At 46.8% G+C, this 13,399-nt stretch overlaps 1 protein-coding gene across 1 annotated transcript in view; it reads right to left on the bottom strand.

Annotated features, from left to right (window-relative positions):
* Nucleotides 1-13,399, bottom strand: part of LOC112075794 (tyrosine-protein kinase RYK) — a 103,711-nt gene that overhangs the window by 23,095 nt on the left and 67,217 nt on the right. Inside the window, 3 exon segments of the mRNA XM_070441069.1 lie at nt 5,135-5,172; nt 5,175-5,203; nt 6,969-7,101. Of these exon segments, the coding sequence (XP_070297170.1) occupies nt 5,135-5,172; nt 5,175-5,203; nt 6,969-7,101 (200 nt within the window).

Here is a 13,399-nt window from a genome sequence, read left to right as displayed (position 1 = left end):
AGGCTATCTGCTGGATGTGTGCGAGGTTGTAGAGTGATGCTGGAGCAGCTATCTGCTAGATGTGTGGAGGTGTAGAGTGATGATGGAGCAGCTATCTGCTAGATGTGTGGAGGTGTAGAGTGATGTGGAGCAGCTATCTGCTGAGATGTGTGGAGGTGTAGAGTGATGCTGGAAGCAGCTATCTGCTGAGGTGTGGAGGTGTGAGTGATGATGGAGCAGCTATCTGCTGATGTGTGGAGGTAGAGTGATGATGGAGCAGCTATCTGCTAGGATGTGTGGAGGTGTAGAGTGATGTGGAGCAGCTATCTGCTGGATGTTGGAGGTGTAGAGTGATGCTGGAGCAGCTATCTGCTAGATGTGTAGAGTGATGCTGGAGCAGCTATCTGCTAGATGTGTGGAGGTGTAGAGTGATGCTGGAGCAGCTATCTGCTAGATGTGTGGAGGTGTAGAGTGATGATGGAGCAGCTATCTGCTAGATGTGTGGAGGTGTAGAGTGATTGCGGAGCAGCTATCTGCTAGATTGGAGGGTGTAGAGTGATGATGGAGCAGCTATCTGCTGGATGTGTGGAGGTGTAGAGTGATGCTAGCAGCTATCTGCTAGATGTGTGGAGGTGTAGAGTGATGATGGAGCAGCTATCTGCATGTGATGTGTGGAGGGTAGTAGAGTGATGCTGGAGCAGCTATCTGCTGGATGTGTGGAGGTGTAGAGTGATGATGGAGCAGCTATTGCTAGATGTGTGGAGGTGTAGAGTGATGCTGGAGCAGCTATCTGCTAGATGTGTGGAGGTGTAGAGTGATGATGGAGCAGCTATCTGCTAGATGTGTGGAGGTTGTGTAGAGTGATGCTGGCGCAGCTATCTGCTAGATGTGTGGAGGTGTAGAGTGATGATGGAGCAGCTATCTGCTGGTGTGTTTTGGGGGTGTAAGTGATGTCAGCAGCTATCTGCTAGATGTGTGGAGGTGTAGAGTGATCTGGAGCAGCTATCTGCTGATGTGTGGTGGTGTAGAGTGATGATGGAGCAGCATATCTGCTAGATGTGTGGGGTGTAGAGTGATGATGGAGCAGCTATCTGCTAGATGTGGGAGGTGTAGAGTGATGCTGGAGCAGCTATCTGCTAGATGTGTGGAGGTGTAGATTGATGCTGGACAGCTATCTGCTAGATGTGTGGACGGTGTAGAGGTGATGCTGGAGCAGCTATCTGCTGGATGTGTGGAGGTGTAGAGTGATGCTGGAGCAGCTATCTGCTAGATGTGTGGAGGTGTAGAGTGATGCTGGAGCAGCTATCTTGCTGGATGTGTGGAGGTGATAGAGTGATGCTGGAGCAGCTATCTGCTGGTGTGTGGAGGTGTAGAGTTGAGCTGGAGCAGCTATCTGCTGGATGTGTGGTGGTGTAGAGTGATGCTGGAGCAGCTATCTGCTAGATGTGTGGAGGTGTAGAGTGATGCTAGCAGCTATCTGCTGGATGTGTGGAGGTGTAGACGATTGATGCTCAACAGGGCAGCCTATATCTGCTGATAAGACATGGATGTCGGGGCTGGTAGGGGATGCAGAGAGAAGCAGGTGAGTGGGGGCTGGTAGGGGATGCAGAGAGAAGCAGGTGAGTGGGGGCTGGTAGGGGATGCAGAGAGAAGCAGGTGAGTGGGGGCTGGTAGGGGATACAGATGGCCGATTACAGCTGCCACACCTGATATGTGCATGATTGTGAAGTAAATATGATTGGACCTGCTCATACAAGAGACTAGTGGCAGTTGCTTAAATTCAACTGAATGTATCAACAAACCTGACTTTATAATCATTGTAGCAGGCGCCAGGAGGTTCTTTAGATCGGTCGGGCTGAAAAAGTCGATACTATCATATAAACTGTACTACGACGGTATACTAAAATGTTCATAAGTATCGTGACGTTTTGGTACTGTGGTACCGGTATACCGTGCAACACTACAATAGAGATTAGAAACAATACATTCCATTGCATGAGTCACATCAGTTAACATCATTTAAACTAACGTTCTACATTACCGTGGACATTATTGCGTCACAATACCAGGCAGCCATTGACCGTTTACCCATGAGTTTTACCTGTCAAATTGCCAGGATTAGAGGTGCCAAGCCCTTTTGTTTTCATTCTATTTCTGTGTGCTGCTGCTGCTGCATTGTGGGAAGTGTGTGTGTATCTTGTTCTTTTCTTTGACATGTTCCAGTCATAGCAGACCGGCAGACAGCGGTTTTTCACAGAACGAGGAACCACATAAGAGAACAGTATGTGATCTTTAGTGTGGGAAGCCTATGGCCCTCTCAACGGGTTTCCATGGTAGCGCCTAATTCAAGGAAGCTGTGTTGTTTACCTTTCAGCCGTGGTATACGGCTGGAATGCTGTTATGAAGACCACGTTGGAAACAAATGTTTTAATAAAAAATATAAATAATTCAAAAATGTATTAAAACAAAAAAACTTTTTTTTTACCCAAATAAATTCAACCAATCAGTATCCAGGATCCAAACTACCAGTTGTATAATAATGTCATCTTTAGTAGTAGGAACCCAGGGTCAAAAATAGTTTCCAGTACAGGGCAAAGGTGGTTGTTATGACAATAGCATTAGAATGAATGTGTGGGATGATGACAGTCATTGCTGAGCAGACAGCTGAAAGACAGTGGAATCATTGCATAACACAGTGACTTCCTGTAAGGTCTGGACACTGACTTCCTATAAGGTATGGGACTGCGTGTGTCTTGTCTGGTCATGCATGACATGTCAAAATAAACAAACAAGGAAGCTAGGGGCCAGCCTATGGTGAGTGTATTTGTAGTATACAAATGGGGCTGCAGGTAGCCTAGTGGTTAGAGCATTGGGTGAGTAACCGAAAGGTTGCTGGATCGAATCCCCGAGCTGAGAAGGTAAAAATCTGTCGTTCTGCCCCTGGACAAGGCAGTTAACCCGCTGTTCCTAGACCGTCATTGTAAATAAGAATTTGTTCTTAATGGACATGCCTAGTTAAAGAAAAATATATTTTTTAAATACACTGAGTGTACAAAACATTAGGAACACCACCCTAATGTTTTCACCCCGTTTTGTCCTCAGATCAGCCTCAATTTGTCGGGGGAATGGACTCTACAAAATGTCGAAAGCGTTAGCGTTCCGCATGCATGATGGTCCATGTTGACTCCAATGCGTCCCACAGTTGTGTCAAGTTGGCTGGACCATTCTTGATACACACGGGAAACTATTTTGTCTTTCCCATTCACCCTCTGAACGGCACAAATACACAATCCATGTCTCAAGGCTTAAACATCCTTCTTTAACCATGTCTCCTCCCCTTCATCTACACTGATTGAAGTGGATTTAACAAGTGACATCAATAAGGTATCATAGCTTCCACCTGGATTCACCTGGTCAGTCTATGGCAGGTGTTCCCAAACTGGGGTCGGCACAATGCCGTCGGGGGTACGCCAAATAAAAATGGGATTCACATTTTTTCTTTCATATATACAGTGGGGCAAAAAGGTATTTAGTCAGCCACCAATTGTGCAAGTTCTCCCACTTAAAAAGATGAGAGAGGCCTGTAATTTTCATCATAGGTACTCTTCAAATATGACAGACCAACTGAGAATTTTTTTTCCAGAAAATAATCCACAATTTTTTATGACACTTTATTTGGCAAATTATGTGAAAAAATAAGTATCTTGGTCAATAACAAAAGTTTATCTTCAATACTTTGTTATTATACCCTTTGTTGGCAATGACAGAGGTCAAACAGTTTTTCTGTAAGTCTTCACAAGGTTTTCTCACACACTGTTGCTGGTATTTATTGGCCCATTCCTCCATGCAGATTCTCCTCTAGAGCAGTGATCGTTTTGTGGCTGTTGCTGCGGCCAACACTGCCTTAGGCAAAATCGCCACTGATAAGACATCTGATTGCCCTTTGCAACCACGTACCATATGTGAGAGTGGACTTTCTCGGCCCTCACTCGCATGAAAACTAAATTACAGGCACAGACTGTGTAGTGTGGAAAATGATTTTAAGACTTGAGACTCTCTCCAAACACAACCCAACATTGCAATTAATTTGTGCATCCTTTACAAGCAACCCTTCTCATTAACCTGGGGTGAGTTATTCACCATTTTTGATAACAAATTTAAGTTTTATATGGTAAGATGGCTTTTAATGAAGAGCACAATTATGATTATATTTATTATTTGTGCCCTGGTCCTATAAGAGTTCTTTCGTCACTTCCCGATGAGCCCGGGCGACATATATGCTGACGACAAACTCACACTTATTCTAATGTATTTAATAAACTGTTCATCGCTTCTAGTTTGTGTGTGTGTGCTACTCCTGCTGTGGTGTTGTGAATGTGTGTGTGTGCTGTGTGTGTGTGTGTGTGTCGTGGTGTGTGTGCTGGCCAGACTTATCAATTGATGCAAAAACAACATTTTAGAGCAGTCACAAGCCCTGACCACTTGCGTGCTAGAGGGAAGGCTACCAGCACCCTGGGTGCTAGACGAGCGTACAGCTACCCTTAGGAGCTAGATGGCGTGTACAGCTGACCCTCGGTGCTCAGAGAGGGGTACGCTTGACTCCTTGCGTTGCTAGAGGGGCGTACAAGCCTGAACCCTTGGCGAGCTAAGCACGGGGGTTACAGCTGACCCTTGACTAGAGGCCGGGTACAGCTGACCCTGGTTGTCTAGAGGGGTAACAGCTGACACCTGGGCTAGAGCAAGGGGTACAGCATGCCCTGGATGCAGGTGTAGTGAAGGGTGTAACAGCTGACCCTGTGCACGAGGGCGGTACAGATGACTCCTGGAGCTAGAGGGCGGTTACAAGCTGACCGGGCTTGGAGCGGTACCGCTACCGCAGGGAGGAAGACTGACCTGGAGCTAGAGGGTACAGGCTGAACCCTGGGCTACGAGGGTCGTGCCTGGTGCTAGAGTACAGCTGACCCATCGGTGCTAAGAAGCCGGTGACTGGGGTACAGCTGGAGGTTGAATGTGTTGAAGGGGTAACGGGGAACCTATAACATGTTTGGAGAACCAACTGGTTATGGTTATTAGAAAAGAGCAGTTGTTACTGTGACTTCAGGTATGCCATTCTGAATCTTGTTGATGATGATTGAATTTGATTGTATTAACCTGTTGAGAAGATCCTTCGTATTTACAGCTCTCCGTTAAGCATCCATGGTCACCTGCACCTCAGATGCACGGTCTATATGACAGAGAGAAGAGAGTGAAAGCAGAGAAAACAAAAGGAGAAGACGAGAGACTCGAGTTTAGTAGTAGAAATTCCACAGAGCATAAATCTGGAGATGCGTTGCAGTTTTTAAAGAACACCCAAAACTTAAGTTTTGGAAAGCAACCGCAGTAAACCACACAGTAGATCACTGGTGTAAGAACGTTCTAAACCTTCTTGGCCAAGCTGAGCCATGAACATTCCTCCTGACCAAAACAAATTTTAAAAATAAGGGTCACGTCACAGTCTAACAGCCCTCTTGACAACACCCTTCTATATTCTCCTAGAACGGCACCAGTCAGTGCTTTCCTGTGAGCGTTATATCATCTTTAGTCGGAAACACAGAGACGCTCGATTGACCCTTGCCAAGCTGCACAGAGGCCCAAGACCTGGGTTCTATCAGTATTTACAATCTTTCAAAACATTTCCCAATTGGCTCTAGTCTGGCTGAAGTGTCAGAGGGGCGGGGATTGAACCCTGATTCTATTGGTTCCAATGTGCCAGCTAAGGTCAATAAAAGAACAGATAAAAGTATTTGAAGTGATTTTGAATACGATTCGAACCCATATCTGCAGAGGGCCGTGTTTAATCTGGGAGAGAGGGAGTGGCTCTCTTTGGAAGCAGACATGCTTCCTGCCCTCGGGGCCTGCTGGGAGGAAGAGGAGGAGGACAAAGCAGGACCCGGGTATGGGTGGCATGGGGGTTGGGCACAGTGTTCATGGTCTGGTACCCACCCTGGATAAACATGGAAGTGCTAGAGGAGCTAGAGGGCAAAGGTCAGCTGGGAGGGACACGTGAACCTGAGAACGTCTGTGGGAAACAGAGACGCTGTGTGGACTGTGGTTTTAACGGGTTACCTCAACCTGTTATTCAACCTGCCACGTGCTCACTATACGGGGGCAGTGGCGCACCTCAAAACAGACACATTTTCTGGCACCTTGAATCACGCAACCCCCTCCCCCGTGACCTTTGTTGAGTTTTAGAGAGGAGTCAAGAGGTCAAAGAGGTTAAGAGTTCACCGTACCCCTATCTAACCCCGACTCATAGCCTTGGGTTAACCTTATGGTCTAATTGAATAGGTTATTAGAGAATAGCCCAACTAAGAGCTGTTCTCTCGGCATCACCAGCAGATATGATGCAGACCACTCACATGCTGAGCAAAAGAAATGAGAAAAGGCGATATGTGTTTGGTGGGAAATTCAACCCATCAGATAGTATAGGGGTAAGACAGACATAACAACTTGGTATAATCAGATGAGATGGCACGGTATCAAATCAGGGACCTCAAGCCATCCTAACACTCTGCCAAGACCTTTATTTTCAAAGTTGCCCATGAAAGGAAGATGGCGGGAAATGTTACAACAATGTTTCAATTAACGATGAGGACACAATGCTTGTAACACTGGAGCGAAGTAGAGGAAGCAGTGATGAGGGAATGAACGGGTTGCAGACAGTGACGAGGGAATGAATGGGTTACAGACAGTGATGAGGGAATGAATGGATTGCAGACAGTGATGAGGGAATGGATGGGTTGAAGACAGTGATGAGGGAATGGATGGGTTGAAGACAGTGATGAGGGAATGAATGGGTTGAAGACAGTGATGAGGGAATGGATGGGTTGAAGACAGTGATGAGGGAATGGATGGGTTGCAGACAGTGACAGGGGAATGGATGGGTTGCAGACAGTGATGAGGGAATGGATGGGTTGCAGACAGTGATGAGGGAATGAATGACTGCGTACCTTTCACAGTCTTCACAAAGCACTGCTTCTCCTTGGCTGGGTCCTTCTCGTCCAACAGAACACCATGGAAAATGCGGCCAAACGTTCCTGTGAAAGAAAGAACAGCACATATTTTATTAGGGGAAAAGGTCCTCTATAAATGTCTCACTCCTGGTGTCCCCCAGGGCCCTCTACTAGGCCCTCTCCTGGTGTCCCCCAGGGCCCTGTACTAGGCCCTCTCCTGTTATCACTACTGGTGTCCCCCAGGGGCCTGTACTAGGCCCTCTCCTGTTCTCACTACTGGTGTCCCCCAGGGCTTGGTACTAGGTCCTCTTTATTGTCTCAGTACTGGTGTCCTCCAGGGACCTGTACTAGGCCCTCTCCTGTTCTCACTACTGGTGTCCCCCAGGGGCCTGTACTAGGCCCTCTCCTGTTCTCACTACTGGTGTCCCCCAGGGACCTGTACTAGGCCCTCTCCTGTTCTCACTACTGGTGTCCCCCAGGGCTTGGTACTAGGTCCTCTTTAATGGCTCAGTACTGGTGTACTCCAGGGACCTGTACTAGGCCCTCATGTTCTCACTACTGGTGTCCCCCAGGGCTCTGCACTAGGTCCTCTATAATGTCCTAAACTAATACCCTATACAGAAATGTTATGGTATGTTGGCTGAAAAAAAAGCCCAATTTATAAAGTCCCATTTTTACCACATTCTTGCCATGAAAAGCTTTTTATATCTCCCGTGCATAGGCCTGAAATTTTAGGAGTGGAAGTAGATGTGGGCCGATGTGTGTTGACGTCTATTTTTATAAATCCATTGAATGTACACCATCACAAATAAATTATTAAATTGTTTTAGGCAGGTCCTAAGAAACACAAGACTAATAAATGTATTTTCAAAAGAATAGACTGGCATATTTGGAGTGCAACCTATATGCTAAACGGCTGAGCCATTAAATCCATAATTATTTTATTCATCAAACATACTTCGGCTACTCTGTACACAATCAACACATTTTATAATATATATAAAATATATAAATGAAATAAAACAGAACAAAATACAAATCATATTTTTCCCATACAACTTGTGTCAGGGTGACATGTGGAATCGCTGTCATATAAAGCTATTTTTTAGAAAACAGAGCTCATGCTTTTCTGATCCGCGTTTCAATCCCTTTCCTACCCTCACTCCCCTTTGTTAGGGAGCAGGTGTAGGGGGTCGTTTCAATCCCTTTCCTACCCTCACTTTGTCCCTTTGTTAGGGGCAGGTCGTAGGGGGTCGTTTCAATCCCTTCCTACCCTACTCCCTTTGTTAGGGAGCAGGTGTAGGGGGTCGTTTCAAATCCCTTTCCTACCCTCACTCCCCTTTGTTAGGGAGCAGGTGTAGGGGGTCGTTTCAATCCCTTTCCTACCCTCACTCCCCTTTGTTAGGACAGGTGTAGGGGGTCGTTTCCAATCCCTTTCCTACCTCTCACTCCCCTTTGTTAGGGAGACTGGAGGGTCGTTTCAATCCCTTTCCTACCCTCACTCCCCTTTGTTAGGGAGCAGGTGTAGGGTCGTTTCAATCCCTTTCCTACCCTCACTCCCCTTTGTTAGGGAGCAGACGTAGGGTCGTTTCAATCCCTTTCCTACCCTCACTCCCCTTTGTTAAGGAGCAGGCGTAGGGTCTTACACTAAAGGGATCTTCATCATGATATCGATAGAAAACAACAGCAATCTATATTTTCAAAAACATGTGAGTCTCGTGTTCATATTTCACAACCTCGACAGACGTCAGGAGTTACCTTTACACGATCGAGCAAAAATAATAGGACTTGATTTAGGCTACATTATAGCACACTAAATGTTTCTGATCGGTGATAGCTACACCACCTCTTACTTGTCCAGGCAGAGAATTAACCAAATATACAGACGGAGATTCAGGGAAACATAAATCGAGACGAGTTACATGGTTTTTTGTCGGGAGTAGGCCTAGGCTACTAAGCGACTGAAGTGCAAAAATAATCAACTTGTTACGCTACGTAACACGATGACAAAATGTTCTGATCAGTGATAATGAATGACCCAACTAGACAAGATGATCACGAGCAGCACTCACCTCAACATAGCTAACATTTCTACAGCCTAATCAATATCCAAATGGAGATTCAGTGGAGAAAACAATAAATAATAATCTGACATTGATTGATTTATCAAGCCGATTTCCCACGGTTGTCTCAAAGCAGTGCGAAACGGTGCTGAAATATACGGAATAAAAATATAAAAGGCAACATGCAACAATATCAAAGATTTTACTGAGTTACAGTTCATAAGGATATCTGTCAATTTAAATAAATAAATTAAGCCCTAATCTATGGATTTCACATGACTGGGCAGGGGTGCAGCCATGGGTGGGCATTGTCCCACCCACTACGGAGCCAGGCTCAGCCAATTAGAATTTGTTTTTCCCCCCACAGGTCAAGAAGCCCAATGTGGAGGTCCTGGAATGGCGTGGTTACACGTGGTCTGCGGTTGTGAGACCAGTTGGAAGTACTGTCAAATTCTCTAAAATGAGAATTTGGCAGTACGTCCAAGATTAAATTACTCGGCAACAGTTCTGGTGGACATTCCTGTAAATCAGGATTGCACACACTCTCAAAGTTGAGACATAGGCTGTACTGTGTTGTGTGACAAAACGGCACATTTTAGAGGAGCCTTATATTGTCCCCGGCACAAGGTGCACCTGTGTAATGATCATGCTGTTTAATCAGCTTATTGATATGTCACAACTGTCATGTGGATGGATGATCTTGGCAAAGACAAAATGCTCACTAAGAGGGATGGAAACAAATGTGCGCTTCATTTGAGAGAAATAAGCATTTGTTCGTATGAAACATTTCTGGGCTATTTTCATTTGGTTTCATCAGACCAGAGAATCTTGTTTCTCATGGTCTGAGTCCTTTATGTGCCTTTTACTGAGGAGTGGCTTCCGTCTTGCCACTCTACCATAAAGGCCTGATCGGTTGAGTGCTGCAGAGATGGTTGTCCTTCTGGAAGGTTCTCCCATCACCACAGAGGAATTCTGGAGCTCTGTCAGAGTAACCATAGAGTTCTTGGTCACCTCCCTGACCAAGGCCCTTCTCCCCCCGATTGCTCAGTTTGACTGGGTAGCCGGCCTCTAGGAAGAGTCTGGGTGGTTCCAAACTTCTTCCACTTGAGAATGATGGAGGCCATTGTGGTCTTGGGGACCTTCAATGTTGCAGAATGTTTTTGCTTCTTCCCCAGATCTGTGCCTCGACACAATCCTGTCTCGGAGCTCTACGGACAATTCCATCGACCTCATGGCTTGGTTTTTGCTCTGACATGTGCTGTCAACTGTGGGACCTTATATAGACAGGTGTGTGCCTTTCCAAATCATGTCCAATCAATTTAATATACCACAGGTGGACTCCAATCAAGTTGTAGAAACATCTCAAGGATGATCAATAGAAACAAGATGCACCTGAGCTCAATTTCGAGTCTCATAGCAAAGGGTCTGAATACTTAAGTAAATACTATATTTAAAAAAGTGTTGTAATATATATTTGCAAACATGTCTAAAAAACTGTTTTCGCTATGTCATTATGGGGTATTGGGATGTCATTATGGGGTATGGTGATGTCATTATGGGGTATTGTGATGTCATTATGGGGTGTTGTGATGTCATTATGGGGTATTGGGATGTCATTATGGGGTATTGCGTTGATGTCATTATGGGTATCGTGATGTCATTATGGGGTATTGTGATGATTATGGTATTGGTATGTCATTATGTATTGTATGTCATTATGTGGTATTGTATGTAGATTGAAGAGATATAAAAAAAAAAATCCATTTTAGAATAAGGCTGTAAGGTAACAAAATGGGAAAAAGTCAAGAGTCTGAATACTTCCCAAATGCACTGTAAATAAACTCTAACCAAAATTTCAAGGGAAAATGGCCAAGTGGGTGACATTATCCACCCATGGGGGGTTGTGTCTGTATAACAGTAGAAAGAAAACTCAAATAAGTAACCAAAATGTATAAACAGAACAGACCAGAGCAGGGCCTTCTCCTCAACAGAACAGGGCAGAGCTTCTACTCAACAGACCAGAGCAGGGAACGTCAGAGCCTTCTACTCAACAGACCAGGGCAAGGCAGGGCCTCCTCAACAGACCAGGCAAGACAGGGCCTTCCAACAGACCAGGGCAGGCAGGGCTTCTCACAGACCAGGGCAAGGCAGGGCCTTCTCCTCACAGACCAGAGCAAGGCACTTCAGAGCCTTCACCTCAATAGACAAGGGCAGGGCAGGGCAGGGCAGGGCCATCTCAACAGACCAGAGCAGGGCCTTCTCCTCAACAGACAGCGGCAGAGCAGGGCCTTCTCCTCAACAGACCAGGGCAGAGCAGGGCCTTCTCCTCACAGACCAGGGAGAGCAGGGCCTTCTCCTCAACAGACCAGGGCAGAGCAGGCCTTCTCCCAACAGACCAGGCAGAGCAGCCTTCTCCTCAACAGACCAGGGCAGAGCAGGCCTTCTCCTCAACAGACCAGGGCAGAGCAGGGCCTTCTCCTCAACAGACCAGGGCAGAGCAGGGCCTTCTCCTCAACAGACCAGGGCAAGGCCTTCTCCTCAACAGACAGGGCAGGCCTTCTCCTCAACAGACCAGGGCAAGGCAGGGCCATTTCCCTCAACAGACCAGGCAGGGCCATATTCTCAACAAACCAGAACCAGACCTATTCTAATCACAAACCAGAACCAGACCAATCTCCTCAACAGACCAGACCAATTCTCCTCAACAGACCAGACCAATCTCCTCAACAGACCAGACCAGGGCCATATCCTCAACAAACCAGAACCAGACCAATCTCCTCAACAGACCAGACCAGGGCCACTATCCTCAACAAACCAGCCAACCAGACCAATCTCCTCAAACAGACCAGACCAATTCCTCCGCAACACCCGACCAGACCAATCTCCTCAACAAAAACCAGACCAATCTCCTCAACAGACCTAAACTACAAGACCATTCCTCAACGACCAGATCACCTCTCAACCAGACCTAGCACCAATCTCACTCAAAGACCAGACCTAACATCGTCACGGACAGCATCTCCAAAACGAACAATCCCGTACACCAGACCAGGGCCATATCTCCGAGCGTTGGTACTATTGGCAGACCAGCTCATCTCTCCTCCAACACTCACCTTAACACGGGCGACAAGCCGAAGTATCGTGGTTAGGTACATCTGGTATAGTACACTGTTCTGCTCTGATTCATGTATGAAAGTCGCAACGAGGATAAAACGTGATGTAACAGTACTTCCTGAGAACTGGAAATATGAATAAAACACAGTGTTCATCTCTCTTTTGACACCATTACCACTTGTTTATTACGCCAGATGAGAACCATCAGAGTAAATTCTTGATGTATTCTAACAAGTAGTTCTGTGTGATGCCATCAGCTTGCAGTATACCCACCGCCATGACCGATCTTCAGCTGTTTAGGTAAATGGAGCTGTCGTTGACAGTAGTGTACAGCTCATTACACAGAGACCGCCTCAGACCATGTTGAGCCGTTACACCAGAGATTCGCCTCTGACCATGTTGAGCCCGTTACACCAGAGATCCCCTCTGACCATGTTGAGCCCGTTACACCAGAGATCCCCTCAGACCATGTTGAGCCCTGTACACAGAGATCGCCTCTGACCATGTTGAGCCCGTTACACCAGAGATCCCCTCAGACCATGTTGAGCCCGTTACACCAGAGATCGCCTCTGACCATGTTGAGCCCGTTACACCAGAGATCGCCTCTGACCATGTTGAGCCCCGTTACAAAGAGATCGCCTCTGACCATGTTGAGCCCGTTACAAGAGATCGCCTCTGACCATGTTGACCGCCCCGTTACATCCAGAGATCGCCCTCTGACCATGTTGAGCCCGTTCCACCACAGATCGCCTCTGACCATGTTAGCCCGTTACACCAGAGATCCCCTCTGACCATGTTGAGCCCGTTACACCAGAGATCCCCTCAGACCATGTTGAGGCCATTACAGAGATCCCCTCTGACCATGTTGAGCCCGTTACACCAGAATCCCCTCTGACCATGTTGAGCCCGTTCCACCAGAGATCCCTCAGACCATGTTGAGCCCATTACAGAAATCCCCTCTGACCATGTTGAGCCCGTTACACCAGAGATCCCCTCTGACCATGTGAGCCCGTTACACCAGCAGACCGCCTCGACCATGTTGAGCCCGTTACACCAGAATCCCCTCAGACCATGTTGAGCCATTACAGAGATCCCTCTGACCATGTTGAGCCCGTTCACAGAGATCCCTCTGACCATGTTGACCCGTACACAGAGATCGCCTCTGACCATGTTGAGCCCATTACACCAGAGATCCCCTCTGACCATGTTGAGCCCGTTACACCAGAGATCCCCTCTGACCATGTTGAGCCC

The sequence above is a fragment of the Salvelinus sp. IW2-2015 genome, unplaced genomic scaffold (genome assembly GCF_002910315.2).
Source record: "Salvelinus sp. IW2-2015 unplaced genomic scaffold, ASM291031v2 Un_scaffold3403, whole genome shotgun sequence".
Taxonomy (NCBI): domain Eukaryota; kingdom Metazoa; phylum Chordata; class Actinopteri; order Salmoniformes; family Salmonidae; genus Salvelinus; species Salvelinus sp. IW2-2015.
This window is presented reverse-complemented; position numbering and strand designations above follow the sequence as displayed.